Raw genomic sequence first — 16,596 nt, 5'->3', positions numbered from 1 at the left:
CCTTCAATGTGTCAATTTGTTTCTGCATGTTGCTCCTGGCTTCTTCCATATTTTCAAGTCTCCCCTCATATGCTTTTACAGTGTCATTATTGACGCTTGACATTGCCAGAATGGTCTTGTTAAGTCGTGCCTGAAGCTCCTGATGTTGTCTGTTCTGCTCCTCACTCTGTTCCAATTTCTTTTCAAGAATTTCCATTTCACTTCTATGCGTGTTGTTCATCTTGACCAGTCTCTGTCCGCATGAAAGACTTCCTGACGTTCAGTTTCCAGATTTTCTATTTGAACTTTTAGTTCCTTATTTTCGTTGATGACAACAGAACACTGTTTCTGCTTTTCTTCAAGGTTTTTCCCAAGTTTCTGAAGCTCTGACGTCACTTCCTCCTTTTCCCAAATCAAGATGTCTTTGTCTTCCTCTGACTGGTCATACTTCGTCTGCAAGGAATCAGTGATTTCTTCAAAATCTTCAATCTGAGACTCGTTCAGCTGTTTTAACTGCACTATTTCTCTTTGAAGCCGTTCATTCTGGTCCTTCAAGTTGTCAATCAAATCTATAGTTGGCCGATAGGGCGACCCCAATGGTGTAGAGGTGGCAACGTCTGATTGACTGAAGTGCTTGGCTAATGTGCTAATGAGTTGCTGGTAACTGATATTTCCTTGCTGTTCTATCAATGAAGTGTACATTTCATGAGCTGTTCCACCCAAACACCGACACAGATAATGTTTTCGTTCATTATCCGACCAGTCTAGGGCGTCTGAATAGTTCGTGAATTTCATATAGAAAACGCCCCACTTCCTTCCCTTTTCTCCCGAGAAAGTCAGCGTCTTCGGTAGCGTAACCCGCTTGAGCGGAGCTTCTCTATCTCGGTGGGTAGGTGGGGGGACATCTTCATCAGTGTCCTCTGAATTAGAATCGAGTCCGGACCATTTCCCCTTTGTGCCATAGCGCGGGCTCCCTCTAGCTGTGGGAGGGCCCCATGCTATCGCCCGTGGGGCTGGTATCTCCTCACGCTTTCCCTGGCCCTGCTACGTCTTTGGCGGGTTTCCCTATCTGGGGAGTCCCTCCTTTGACTCAGGGGATAGGGTGGCGGCGGAGTGCGGTATGCGTTAGAGTCACGAGAGTAAGGTTGGTCCGTGCACCGGCTTCGCCTCTCCGAACGGTAAATTATTTCCTCACCGTCGTTGTCGTCAGGTTCGTTATAGAACCCATCTAGTTTCCTTCTTGACGAAAAGTCTGCGTTCGCTGGTCTGCGGGCCTGTGCGCTGTGGCGACGGTGTTCCCCCTCTCCCCTCTTTGAGCGGTGAGGGCGCCAGTCATCGCCGTCAGAAAGGAAATCATCGTCGGATGGATAGTGGGAGGGGTTAACCATTTGTCCCATCCTTACCTCCCTGTGGGGTTGTTCGTCAGCCACGTCGTTGTTTTCTAGCCTTTGGTAGGCTCGTTTTTTCATGCTGTTGTCATAGCTTTGGCTTAGCCTATCTACTCTCTGGGCTAGTCCAGGGACGGGGACTGATGCTAGGGAATCTTCTTCATCCCAGTCCCGGGCTGTTTTTGTCGCCCAATCATCCCCTCCCCTGGTGTCATAGTCGATGGTGTGACATTCCCTACGTTGGGCACCTGCTGTCCTTGGCCCATAGGTTATCATGTCGAAAAAGTCAGCTTGGGGTCTAAAATTCCTGATTTTCTCAAGCCCCCTCGGGGTGACCCCCCCAGGCTGGTCCCTAAGTCTCATAATTTCTTTTGCTGTTTTTCTGCCAACCCCAGGTAAAACAGGCAGTGTGTCTAGGTTGCAATGATTTGTGTCTACCTTGTCCTCTATAAACTCCATTGTGGTGGTAATAATTTTTTACAGTTGAGGACTTCTGGGTAATAATTGTCTAGGTCGTGAATTGGAGCTCAAAATGTCGCAAAGTGGGGTTGTACTCTAAACCCTATGGACAATGATGTTTGCCAAAAATTTATTGAGCTCAACAATTGTCAAAGTCTGTCAAAATACTGCACTGGGTATACAACCCTATACCTCCCTTACAAAACAATAGTTGCTTATAAAGGGTCTAGGAAGGGCGCCACCCTGTGCGAAATTTATGGTATGTACCTGATAGAGAGGGCCCGGTATACTTGCAAGCACACACACAGACACTTCCCTATCACACCACTGGCTGACGTTAGCAACACCAGCTTAGATTTTCAACAACAAAATCTTTATTGAAAATAAAACTCGAAATAAATAATGGTCCTTGTTTTCACACAAAAATAAGAACGGTAAACGTTAACAAAAAGAATCAAATGCAATCACGCTGTACGGGGCACCGTCAGGCGACAGCCGAACCAACCTGTGGCGCGAATCCTGAGTCACGTGACGGAATTTTCCCAGCGCCGTGGTGGGTGGGTGGGTATTAAAGCTGGCTGCTACTGCTGCTTGCTAGAACAGTCTTCTGTTGCTGCATGTAATAGCTGATTGACTATGTGATTCAAAACTCCCGCTTAAATACACTAGTCATTTATTTAGGCAAATGTGACCTATAACAATGTTTGGTTGATTTACTCTGTGATAGGCTAAGGAAGATATAATCTATGTAAATGTGACATTACACGGTTGTCTGAAATAAACATCATACACCAATAGAATATACAGGCAAAGGTGACCTTTATGAATGTGTCTCTAATTGGCTAGTACAGGTAATCTATGTTAATGTGACATTTATGGTTCTCTGAAAAGAACAAAAGATATCAATAAATTATGCAAGCAAATGTGACCTTTAGACTGACTGGTTGATCTAGCCTCTGATTGGCTAGTAATGAAAGTTATGTAAGCATACATGTTCTGAAGAATAAACAAGTGACCCCTGGAGGAGCTACACTAGAATTTGAAACACGTTAAAAATTAACTATGCCTCAAATTCTGGTTACGCATGGTAGGCATAGTTGAGAATAGAAAGCAAGGGGGTCGCTCATAGAAAAACACATAAACAAGTGTCTTGGATCAGTAGGGGGTATTTATTACAATACTATACAACAGATATTTCTACAAATCTACAGGTCACGTGATTCCCCCTTGACAGGTGCTGCTGGCTGACTAGCTGATTAACATAAGTAAACAAAGCTTGCTGGCTATGGGGAAACACACGTGACCAAACTAAAACACTAACTTAAGGACTAAAGTCCCCAAGACCCAAGACACTTGTGATAGTAGGGAGTAGCTATGTAGTAGGCAACTGAGCAGCAAAATGACCCATAGTTTGCAGCCGGAGCGTGAGGGATGGGTGCAGGTACTTTCTGAAGGAATCGCTTTGCCAGTCACCCAACAACTTAATCAGCTCTGGGGGGGTCCCACATTGAAGGGCCCACGATGCCCCTCCTCGGCGGAAACTGTGCGTGGAATAGTGGCCTATATTATGCACAAGGGGTGACAGAAGTGACAGCAGACGTTTAGAGAAGAAAGATGGCAAGACAGGCCGAGAAGGGGGAATGAGAAAAGCCAAACCTGAGAGGGGGCAGGGGTGCAGAGAAAAGCAGAGAGCACGGCAGTGACTGGACAGAGTGGGTGGTTAGGAATGGCTGGAAGGGGGAGGACAAGCTCCCTATCTTTAGTCTGAATAGTTTTGGACCATCTGATGACAATCCCTAATCCCCAGGGGAAGGTTAGAAAATCACCTCTGGTTAGATGCTTTGAAGGATCAAAGAGTCTGAGGGAGGGAGGTAAAACATTCGACTTCCTGAGCAAACCAAAGAACAAAACCAAACAAATGGCCCAGAAAACTAAATCATCTGTAACCGTGAAATTGAGCTGAGACCTAATTCCTAATAGGAGATCTGGAGTAATGGGAAGTTTACGGCAGACCGAAGTCCCTTTTACTCTTGCAACCCCTTTAAGCAAGGAAGATAAAAGGAAGTTATCAGCAAGTGGATTAGGGAAACCACCTTCAACATGAATAAGACGTACAATATTGAGATACTGGCGAATTGAAGTTACCTTTAAGCGCCTGGCCAGATGTGCAACATACCTACATAAAACACTAGGCTCGACAGGTGTAGGGTTGTACCCAAAGGAGAGACAAAAGTCTATATAGGCTCGACGGTGAACTGCATATGATGTTTTTGTTGATGAGGCAAAGGTATGGCCTCTGTAGAATGCCACTTCAACATCCAATTCTTTCTCCAACTGTTTTTGTTGGCTATCTGGGAAAGTAGGATAGAGGCAGCGGAACAAGACATGTGATTAGGAAAGGAGGAGAGAAATTCATTTGGGTGCATTTGGTAAAGGGTGTTTGCGTGAAGTAACTTATGAAGACGTAACACTTGCCCTGGCTGATGTAACCTAGAGATAGCATCTGGGATGTTGTTGTCTTTGCCAGGGATATGAATTGCCTTGATCTTAAAGTTGAAGCGAACGGAAAGCCAAAACAATTCACGTAAGGCATTCGTTACCGTGGAGTTACGTGATGTACCATGATTGATACAGGCCATAGCGACAGTGCTATCAGTAAAAATGTGAACTGTGGAATTTTGCCAAACATTTGCCCATCGTTTGGCAGCAAGAATGATAGAAAGGACTTCTTTGTGGTTAATATGAAGTGGGGCAGCTGATGGCCAGTCACAGGACCACAGGGTGTACTGCCAATCACCTCTGTAATACATACCTGAGGCCAAATTAGAAGCATCGATGTGAACATCAGTCACCGGACGGGGATCAATGAACTTAGTACTACCATTAAAAAGAGAAAGACATTGCAACCACCATTGAATATCTAACTGAAATTCCTTAGACAGAATTAGCTTGTGAGAAGAGCGGCGTAAGTTACTGAGCTGGTTAAGGATACGCCAGAGGAAAGTTCTACCTCCATAGATTACCCTGCATGCCCAGGCAAGCTTCCCTGTTAGGGTTTCTAGTTGGCGGCGGCTGGCTCGCTTTTTAGCGGAGAAAGTAATAAGCAGATTATGCAATTCAGCAAGCTTTTGCTGTGGCAAGCGTAAGTAAGCAGAACAGTATCAATTTCAATACCGAGAAAGACTAATCTTTGGGTAGGGCCTTCAACCTTTTTCCATGCTATACGGAAACCAAGCTGTCTTAGCAATTTGAGAAGGGTGTTAAGAGCTACCAAACATGAATGATAGTCAGGGGCGATAATAAGAAAATCATCGAGATACACAACCATAGCCTTAAAACCTCGCCTGGCCATCATTCGTCGGACACTCTGGGTCAATCTATGAAATATACTAGGAGACAATTTTGCACCAAATGGGAGCCGTGTATCATGAAGGTACGTTGGGTGTTCATCACCTTCAAAGAGCCATTCAAGACCTGTGGCCTGATAATTGGACGGATGGATTTTCACAGAGCGGTAAGCTGACTTGAGGTCTACCTTAGCAAGAAAACTGCCCGGGGAAATAAGTTTCACAGCATCATCCAGAGACTGATATTTAAAGTGATTGTCGGACGCATAATCATTCACAGACTTACCCTGTGGTTGGCTACAATCATGGATAAGCCTAACTTCATCAGAATTTGGCTTGGGAATAGACCCAAGGGCACTGATAATTGTTGGTTTTTCGGAAGAAATAACATAGTGACCCTCTTCAATTTCAGCAAGGATCTGCTTCTCGACTTGTTGTTTGGCTGCCCCAGTAGCTGACTTATAATTTGACATATGGGCTGGTTTTAAGGGAGTATCTTTATCGATGATGCGAAAGCCATTTTTAATCCCGTCTAACAAAAATTTGGAATCTGGGTCATGTTTGAGCTCAGTTTGCCAAGCAGAGTAATTTAAAGCGAATTCATTGTGGGGTGGGGCCGGTAGGTTTAAGGGTTGCGACTTTAGAAGTTTTTTGAATCAGAGCCATTCGTAGTTTCATGGACTGATTTTGGGTGAGGTTTACGACAGGTGTCAACCAAACAAACATGTGCATAATTACAATTAGGACCAAATTTACAATGACCCTTGTTAAAACCTATACAAATGGGTCTCCCAGATTTAGTATCAATTGGCGCTGGTGTACGGTTTGTGGGTTTTACATCATTGTTGGTGAACCTATTGTAATTGTTGCGCTTATCAACTCTTTGGAATTTTTCTATCAATGAAATGGTTGACAAATGCGGAATATCACTACCCCATCTAAACTTGTACTCCTGTTGATATTGGCGATAAAACTGATCATACAATAGGACTGACGTCCATGTATACCGGTTTGCCAATTTACAGATCTTACGTGAGTATGCTATGTAATTGAAAACATCTTCCCCTTGAAGTGAACCATTTTTCATTTTTTTATACATGATTGCAAAATTTGCTGCTGTCCATTGAGTAGGTGTCACAGATTCCAATGGAGGTCTCTTTTTTCCTGACTGAACAACAACTGTTTGGCCATCATCCCCTACACTAAGAACCTGTTGGTCCTTTACTTTGACAAAGTCACTGGGTGACAAAAAATCAACAATATCATCATATTTCTCACCTTTAAAGTGTGTGTCCATGTATACCTGGGGCTCTAAATCAGCCCTTGCGTGGTTTACAGAAGTACGTGGAGGTTGGTTATTTGGAGAGTTCGGAAGAAGTAAAGTGTTCAGGATTGTTTGTAATGGTGTTGAGTCTTGTGGTGTTTCGGCTGCAGTTGTTGGTTGGTTGGACGGCAGAAGTGATTGCAGATGTTTGATGTAGTCTCCCAAAGCTGTGGACGCGGCCATCTTGGATTTTGAGTCACTGTTGAGGGAGCTGACATTTGATGTTGTATGTGCACTGGTTGCTGTGGTCCCCTCAGCACTAGGACATTGGTCTGGCTGCTGTGTCATCTCTCGGGCTGCTGGTTGTTGCTCAGGGAGGTCTTGGGCCTTTGTCATTGTCTGGATATGATCACTATTCTGATTCATGTTACGGATTGCTGCGAGCAGGAATTTTCGTTGAGACAGAGGTTCAACTTGCATTTCGACAACATCTTCCTTCTCTATTAGCTGGAATGATGGTAGATCAGTGAAGCCAGCTGCTGCTAGTTTGGACAATGTATATGATGTTATCTTATTGTCCGATGCCCACTGTTGGACCTCAATGGGAATGTCAGGTCCCATTTCTGTTATTAATGTTCTTTGGCTTGCTGGAGTCAGGTTCATAGAACATGTATTCTGAAACATGTCTTGCAACGTACCTGGTGTCTGGTAACTGTCAGAGTCCATCAACGGATGCTGAACTTGAAGGAAGATGAAAATCAGGCTGCTGCTGTGCTGCTTGCAGGATGAATTAAAGCTGGCTGCTACTGCTGCTTGCTAGAACAGTCTTCTGTGCTGCATGTAATAGCTGATTGACTATGTGATTCAAAACTCCCGCTTAAATACACTAGTCATTTATTTAGGCAAATGTGACCTATAACAATGTTTGGTTGATTTACTCTGTGATAGGCTAAGGAAGATATAATCTATGTAAATGTGACATTACACGGTTGTCTGAAATAAACATCATACACCAATAGAATATACAGGCAAAGTGACCTTTATGAATGTGTCTCTAATTGGCTAGTATAGGTAATCTATGTTAATGTGACATTTATGGTTCTCTGAAAAGAACAAAAGATATCAATAAATTATGCAAGCAAATGTGACCTTTAGACTGACTGGTTGATCTAGCCTCTGATTGGCTAGTAATGAAAGTTATGTAAGCATACATGTTCTGAAGAATTAAAACAAGTGACCCCTGGAGGAGCTACACTAGAATTTGAAACACGTTAAAAATTAACTATGCCTTCCCAGCGCGCGGTAAATTCAGTGAGAGAATTTGAGCAAGGGCCGAACGTTTCCAAAACGCACCCTACGGCAATTTGCTACAAAAATCCTCGCACAAAATGGATAAAAACTAGTGTGAGAGGGTCTGACTTACGTCTCCCTTCTAATTTTGGAACAGTGAGAGCTCACTTGCTCTGATTGAAAACTGTTCTTTGATATCACGCGTGTTTGGGCAGCCGCGTCACTACGGACTGGCTTTCCCGTGGTTGCGTGAGAAAAATCAAAGCCGTACGATCGCACCACACCGTACAAAAAATATGACTTATCCCAAAACCTCCGTCCCCCCTTCTTCTTGGGAGAGAAAAGGCTCGCTGGGGAAGTCAAAAACTAAAAATTTTTACGGCGATCACTCCCTAAACCCAAGGGCAGTGGGCCGCGGCACGGTGGACGAGTCTAACTCTGAATCGCCTCGTGCAAAATTAGAAAAAGTAGCTAGCACCCCACGTCTGGTTCGGAGCTTTTGCTCGCAGCGCCAGTGAAGTGATAGCCGGGTGAATATATGTACTCACCGTGGTGAAGCAAGATGTGCTCTCCGGAACAGGAATAGTACGTCTGTTCAGACAGTCAAGGTATCTGGCTTCTCAGTGAGCGAGTATATATATATATCGGAGCTTATAGCTGTACGATGTGGTTAGTATGGCGGTTAGTCGTAGATCTGGCGTGTTCCGATGCAGTTATCACATGGTCCCAGGACGCTGACTCCGCGGGGGGGGGTCGGCAGTATCCCCTAGCAACTGACAGGGGCAGTTGGGGGCGCTGTTCACACTACACATTGTATCAAAATTTAGACCAGTAACTATGGACGCTTACATCACAGACGTAACGTGTGTAAGATGTAAACAAACATGAAATGTGACACCAGCGTAGATCGCCATTTTAAGGCATTGTCGTTTATTTCTCGTGACGCTCATGAGAACAAATCTTTGTTTTAGATTAAATCCAACTTTTACCAACACGTGCAGGAATAGGTGAGCGTCACCTCGTGATTTTGATATCTACAACAGCAATATGATGACATTGTACACTGATATTTATATCATTTATATTTCTTCAGATTTTTCAGACATTTGGTAATTTACAAAAACATATGAGATTTATTTTCAATGCATTGTTGTGCTGTTTACTGATGGAAATTAAGGTATTAACAATAAAGATATAAGTTGTTTGAAAATTGTTGCATAGACTGACTGTTCGGTAGATTAATTTGTCACTGTCAGCCAGTACAATTTTAAATGTATTTTGAATCCTAGAAGAGAGTTGAATGTATTTTATAGATTTTGCTGTATAGTTTGAATACAATGAACTAGTACCACAGTGTAGCAGTAGCGATATTTTTGTCTGATGGGAAGTCTTTAATAATCTTACAAAATAATGGATGTAAACAAACAGTGGTTTGTTTTGAGTATGTTCAGATTTTAATTTTTATACATCTATGTACAAATGTCAATTTTAAACGATCTGAAATAAAAGTCAAATAGTTTTAATCGTTAATGTTTTATTATCGGCGTGTTTAATTTATCTGTTCCTTTTTTGTTCCGGAAAAAATGGCCAAATATTCCTTTACTCGCCATGATTGTTCCTTGTGATTTTGATGAGATCAGTGTTTTAATTGGGGTCATATCAGGTATAAACGTGTTTTCCAAACACTGCGTACACTTGAAATCTGCCGCCACAGTCTTGCAGAAGCAATGATGTCAAGTTAGTAAGACACTGCGAAGACGAATAGTTGATAGTCAGGGATTAGGCGGCACTGAATACTCTACAAGTAGTTTATTTTTTGAAGTTAAATCAGTGACATCATCAGTGTCGTAGACGTGTTTATAATGAGATTACAGTGGCCACTGGCGCATGTATGTTACATGACGGAGAGTAGAAGCAAGGCTGTATATGGTTACAATTTAAAAATGTTGGATCAGAATTCAGATTTGTGTTGTTAGATTTTATTTTGATACTGAGATACCGACACGCCAGTCAGCTCTAGAGTACTGTAACACTGTGTGTATTGGTACTCACCGTTGTATGGATTGTAGCTTAGCTCTGCATGGCAGGGCTGTGTGTTACCGGCGTTATACGGCCTCCCACCACATGTGGTGAGAGGCCGTATAACGCCGGTAACACATAGCCCTGCCATGCAGAGTGAAGTTTATCGAGCGTCTAGACATTCTGATTGAAACCATGATTGACAGATGTAAAGTTACAATGTATACAAATTTACAAGTCCACGTGACTGACTCCAATTCTCTGATTGGTAGCTATGACTTACAGTGTATCAAAGTATCAAGTTGATGTGATTTGTGAATGAATGTCAGAGCAAACGTGAACGATGCTGCGTAAACAGCCTCGAACGAAATTTCTCTCGTGTGCGGCACGACTCGACTAAACATTTGTATCTGTCTTTGCTGTGACGGTTCGTTTACACACAAGATCAAATGTGATATTAGTCAAAATATTGCAGTGTCCGCATATAATTCTGAAAGTTGTTTTTAGATTTTTGTTTATAAAAGGAAAGTTTTTATTTGATGAACATACATACAAACTGTACATCGCAACCGTTTCTGTTCCGACGTTTAATTGAAATTAAAGACATTGTATTTATACTTTACAACAAAAGCTTTGTAATAAAGGTTCGCTTGCAGCTATTATAAAGACGAATAACGCATGGTTTTAAACCTCGCTGCAATTATTGTAGCCCTCGTGCCGAGCACCATCTTCGCTTGCCAAGGCCTGCTGTTCGGGCAGCCGGATGCTTTCCATAGGTAGTGGAAGACTCCTGTCTGGCCAACGAGCCGTGCTGGCGGACGATGGCCGAGCACCAGTTTCGTCTGTCGTGTTGACTGTGAAGCGCCGCGCGGCCCTGCCACACAACAGAAGGAACTAGCGCACGGCCTGTGGACTACAATTATCACAGTTACTACAAAGCATGAATAAACTTACTCCCATATTTCACTTGGTTCGAGAGATCTGGTCTGAGCGAAGTTCAGATGTATGTTTACTATCTGAGTGCAGGGCTGACACTAAATTGTTGATGATTCATTCACGACAGTGTTGAAATGCGCACTAAATTTATATAATGAACAGATTATTCAAAACATACAGCCGCACACGAGTGTTTTCCCTCAATTTTCGTTTTTACAAACTTCAAAGACGGGTTTCTTTCCTGGTGTCTAGATTTACGAAAACAATAAGTTGGCGTAGAGAACAAGTGTCACCCGACGGTAAAACTTGCGCGACCATTGGATTGCAGAGCAGGATGGGTAGAAGGGCGCCCTCACAAGTCAAATACTTTCCACTACTTTTGTTTTACAATGAACTTTTCACTTCACTCGGCGATTGCCAAGATATCCTCAATACAAACGGTACTTCCTGCTTAGTAACAACTCTCACAAAAACTGTTATTTTAGGGTCAAATTTGAAATTATATGATCTTGTACTCCACATAATATTTATGACAAAGTTACATCAATTTTGCCTCAAATTGATTTGTGAAGTAAATCTGGGCAGAATACGCCCATAATTATATGACCATTTACTGAAAGAAACTTGTCAGGCAATTACATAAAATTATTCTTTAAAAACAGAAAAAGATAAAAAAATTCAAAGTTACCTGCTCTGATTGCTGATTTTTAGTGATTTACCCGTCCTAATTACCGTTGTATCATCTGTTGATTCAGAGGTGACATTTCGACTGTCCATCTACATGGGCTTTTGAACAGAACTTTATCCTGCTTTCAATTTTTCCAAGTACTTTCTGTTTTCAAGAACCTTTGCAACATTATGAATGACGTTTTCATTTCTCCATTTTCACTTTCATTTTTCTGTTCATCATTTTCACATTTAGCCGATTACAAATTCTTGTTTGGATTTTCAATAGAAAATTGTCATAAGTGTGCCTAGGAACATGAAACTTGTCCAAATCCTTGGATTGAAAGCATCCTGGAAAATGATAATGGCAGTGTACTTTTAAAGACTGAAATGAATTTTAAACAATCAAGATTTCATGGGCCCTTTTCATGTGTGCTCCTGACATGTGTATTGGTCAGAGGTGATGAATGAATTAATTCAAAGAAAGCAGTTTTTGAATAAATATGAAAGCATTTTATTCAGTAACAAAATACAGCGTCTACTTTGACAGTACAATTTCTCAGCATTGATTTCACAACTTGCAGCAAAGTGCCAGGATATTTCCCATTTGAATATATTTGAATATATTATGCTGAACAGATACCAAATTAGACATTAATATTCAAATAACTTGTGGTTCATTTGCATAATTAGGCATGCACTTCCTGTGTGTTCCATTGTTTAACTTCTGTTGGACAGTTTGGATATTTCTGCAATGCATCGTTGATCTGTGAGGCATCCACTAGTAAGGTCATAGGTCGATACTCTTTCTGTGACCTTTGACCTCCATCTGCTGGCTTCAACAACTCCAGAGCTTGTAAATGTTCAAATGCCTTAAAGAGGAGATACAACTTGAATTAATTTATATCTTCAGTTACAAAAAATTATCTTTAAATTTCTTCTGACAAATTCCCTGAAAAAGATCATTTTTAATTTGCTTTATGATTTCAACTTATTTTTCAATAATCAACATTTCATGGAATGATGACTCCAAGACAGTAATATCTACTGTTCTAATTTAACAATCTATCAAAATCAAAGAAATCTTGCAAAAGTATACAGAGTTGTTTTAACTTAAACAAAATTTATGTTCATTCAAAGCAAACTTAATGTTTGCCAGAGGAGGTACAATATGCATAAACATGAGTTATTAACAGAATTATTAACAGTAGTAACAATAGCATTTCATAAAATGCACACACACATGAAAACTTCTTTGAACTAATGTACACTTACTTTCAGCACAACTGGTTTTTCATAGCACTGTATTGAATGGCCTTTCCTTTGAACAAATCTCTGATATTCTGTAAATAAACAGAGTAAGGTTTAGCGAATAAACAGTCGTAAATTCTTCATTTTTTGTTTTCTATAATTGGTGATTAGTTGCTATTAGTTTTCTAGGAATGATTCATTTATTTATTTGTTTGTTGTCACTGATATCTTGGTGAAATTACTCACTTTCATCTGAAAACTTACAAAAGTGACTGACTTCAAAAATATGTCAAAGAAATCTAGGATAACTGTACTTATTAGCGTCTTTTGACCGAGTTGAATTTTGTTGAATGTCTGTTATATGTCCTTAAGTTGAAAAGAAGTCAAACACTAATGTACAACACAGCTTGCAATAGTAAGTGTAGATTTCATATTTCAAAAAGTATACATGTATTTGCAGATTATTGATAGTCATTGGACAAATAAATAGACCTTCAAGGAAATTGATACTTATTGATTTGGACAGTGTCTGCGTTGAAAATTGGGTCTGAAATCAACTAACTGTGACCTGTTCACCCCCGGTTTGCAATGAACAGGTCCAAAATCACCCCTGATAATAATGGGTTAGGGCCAAACCATGTCGGTGAAAGGGTAAGCTTAATAACTGTGGGTGAGTGGAACTACTTGGAAGAAAGATGACTTTAAGGTAGAGACACACGTTAGATGATACTTATTTTAAAGTCACTTTTTCTCAGTAAATTTCACTTTTAGACCCCACACATTATATATTTTCTGTTAGCCCTATATCTCAACATTATGAAAATATGTTATTTTCCGAAATCACAGTGTTTGTGACCATTTCTCTCAAAAATATGCGTTTTTGAGTTTTTTACCTAAAAAAATTAGGTGTTACAGGACTATGGCGACTTGAGATCTTTTAACAGAAATCAACAATGGAGTAGTCTGGGGAAAAAACCGTGTCCTGGATTTTTTCTATTCCCTTTTGTTTCAGCACAATAAGGTGTGAAAGTAACAACTCTGGGTTTTTGAATAAATTACCGGGTTTCGTTCACTTCAGCAAGAATTTCTCTTGTTCTATCAATTTTACCGAAAATCTGGGACACCGTTTTTTCCCCAGACTACTCCATTGTTGATTTCTGTTAAAAAATCTCAAGTCACCATAGTCCTGTAACACCTAATTTTTTTTAGGTAAAAAAACTCAAAAACGCATATTTTTGAGAGAATGGTCACAAACACTGTGATTTCGGAAAATAAACATATTTTTCATTATGTTGAGATATAGGGCTAACAGAAAATATATAATGTGTGGGGTCTAAAAGTGAAATTTATTGTGAAAAAGTGACTCTAAAATAAGTATCATCTAACGTGTGTCTCTACCTTAACAAACCATTATAAACCATCTCAAAGTTGACAGGATCTCCATCATACAGAATAGTTAGTTGTTTCATTGCTATGATCAGACACAACTCAAGGACAGACACTCCTGCAATGTGATACAGAATCAAAAGAATATTAGTAAATCAAATTTTCTGATGTTGTTTTCTCTTCCACAAAATACGTTGGTAAAAATACGATGAAAGAGAACAACAAAATGTACTGGATCTTTGTCGGTGTGTCAATAAAGGTTCTGCATGAGTCTGCTTTACTGTAATGATATCCCACTATTATACAACTAGTGTCTCTTAAAGTGAGCAATTCAAAGGATCTTAGGTCAGAGGTCACCAAGGTTTTACACCAAAACCACAATGATCACATGATGGTCGTCATTCTAATTGTCTAGTAGACAACTTTGTGGTACTATAGTTGTACAATAAAAGTGTCTACTGGAAAAAGCAAGCTGGAACAGGGACAACCTTCTCTGCTTTGATGCTGATTTATGGACCACTGGTACAGTGAACAGAGCTACTCATCCTTGCAAACATAAAATTCAAAATAAAAAATATCATAGAATCTGAAGGATTGGATTATTTTACTCACCATGTAACATAGCAGCTTTGGAGTCCATTGTCAAGTATTGGCTGGATTCTAAAAAATCTGTGCTCTCCAATTGGCAGTGGTCTGGTGTCAATTTACAAACTGGAAGAAGCTGCAACAATAACAAAATTATATCCATGATTATTATACACCTACTGCAGTAACCTATGGGAGTTTGACAATCCAATAACTTTCCGTATTTTGTATAGTACGCGTAGTCCCGAATACAGGAGACGAGCGACGTTGGGAGTTCTATTTTTAGGTGTAATATGCAAATTTCAGGGGTTTGTAGCAATTTATTTCAACAATCGCGCGCGTTCCACTCATATCGCGCGTGCCGCACCCCTCAAAATTTACCATAGAATTACCGGTAGTTTATACGGACGATTAATGGAGGGAGGTGTATAATAATAGGGTTATACACAAAATACGGCCCTGTATGGACTCGGGCTCAGTGAGTGACGTATTGGACTCGCCTTCTGCTCGTCCAATACGTCACTCACTGAGGCCTCGTCCATACAGGGCTGTATTTTGTGAATAACCCTATAATAAACAAAACTATGGTCTATGAAGTCTTCTCTTACTCAAAACACACACTTATTTCAACATCACTGACATGATATAGAAATCTAATCAATATCAGCCACACAACTATTTTATGATTGCCGGATCTCTGTTGTACAGATGTTCACAACAAATGTAAATTGCAATTATTAGAGTGGCCTGCAGACACTGACATTGCAAACTTCACAAAGCCTTATGTCAGAGCTACAATGCTGTACACTGAAAATTTCATTGTTTATCAAGTGTGCAAAAACAATTTTGTCTTGTACTGACTGTATTTATTATATAAATGTTACTCACATTTCAATAGATATATTCTGGTTGTACACAAATATTTTACCTTTTTTGAATTTTACCAAAAAAGTATTCTGTGCCATTTTGAGTGATTTCAACCAAAATGTCAGTTAAAATCTTCTGGCATTGATACTACACTAAACTTCAGTATATATGTCCGTCTTCAAACTCTTTCAACACAAATATCTCAAGATTTGTTCAAGAATCAAGTGTCCTTTACAGAAAGGTTCAATTCAATTTAAGGTGCGGGTTTGACGTCAGATTGTCTTGCCAGAAAATCTATTTATTAGATTACAATTTCAGAGGAAAACAAAAGGATATGACACCTCCATAATACTCTTACAGACTAGAACAAACTTGATCACTGGGATGGAGTCCCCTACCTTTAAAGGCCTTTATGGCAATCCCTTGGATCACCTTTGTTCTAGTCTGTAAGAGGATTATGGAGGTGTGATAGCCTTTTGTTTTCCATTGAAATTGTAATCTTGTGGGTTAACTTTCTGATGAGACAATTCAACGCCAACGCAGGCCTTTACACTTGTAACATTTTACTTGTAGATTTTGTACATAGCAGAGACGCATCCGTATAAACAAGTAACAGAGACATCCATATTACAGAGGTGTCCTGACAATACAGATGTCCTGATTATAGGAGTATCCTGATTATAAAGGTGACCTGATAACAGAGGTTTCCTAAACACAGAGGTGTCCAAAAGGACAGGTTTTAGGATACTATTGACTTTTCTCACCAGAAATGACTTCAAAGCTCTGATGTTTTTATCAGAGTGATAGAGTCTCTGCAAGACATCAACTGTCATTGTCTCCTCTGACAATTCCTGCAAAGAAAGAAAACAAAGAGATAATGTTAAGCCTTCCTCACCATTTGAAGTCCAACACTACATCAAAAAGGATATGCCCGCACAACTATTTGTCATTTAATGAAACAGGAAAAATATAAATACATGTTTTGTGAAAATTGCTTATCATCCAAAAGGATCTGCCTGTAAAACAGTCAATGAATAAACCTGTACTTTGAATATTGCTTTCATCAAAGAGGATTCACCTATACAACTATTTGTCATTCAATGAAACAGACAAGAAAATAAATACATTTGTGTTCTGAAAATTGCTTACTGTTTTGAAA

General features: G+C 40.2%; 1 protein-coding gene across 1 annotated transcript in view; it reads right to left on the bottom strand.

The window, feature by feature from the left end:
* Positions 1 to 11,838: 11,838 nt before the first annotated feature.
* Positions 11,839 to 16,596, bottom strand: part of LOC139124029 (origin recognition complex subunit 4-like) — a 43,092-nt gene continuing 38,334 nt past the window's right edge. Inside the window, exons 7-11 of the mRNA XM_070690165.1 lie at positions 16,202 to 16,288; positions 14,598 to 14,706; positions 14,008 to 14,103; positions 12,624 to 12,691; positions 11,839 to 12,220 (exon numbers count right to left, since the gene is read on the bottom strand). Coding sequence (XP_070546266.1) covers positions 12,038 to 12,220; positions 12,624 to 12,691; positions 14,008 to 14,103; positions 14,598 to 14,706; positions 16,202 to 16,288 — 543 coding nt within the window. The 3' untranslated portion in view covers positions 11,839 to 12,037. The remainder of the gene's footprint in view (positions 12,221 to 12,623; positions 12,692 to 14,007; positions 14,104 to 14,597; positions 14,707 to 16,201; positions 16,289 to 16,596) is intronic.

The sequence above is a fragment of the Ptychodera flava genome, assembly GCF_041260155.1.
Source record: "Ptychodera flava strain L36383 chromosome 23 unlocalized genomic scaffold, AS_Pfla_20210202 Scaffold_23__1_contigs__length_28996876_pilon, whole genome shotgun sequence".
Lineage (NCBI taxonomy): Eukaryota > Metazoa > Hemichordata > Enteropneusta > Ptychoderidae > Ptychodera > Ptychodera flava.
The sequence above is the reverse complement of the archived record's forward strand: the minus strand, read 5'-3'. Positions and strand labels throughout refer to the sequence as shown.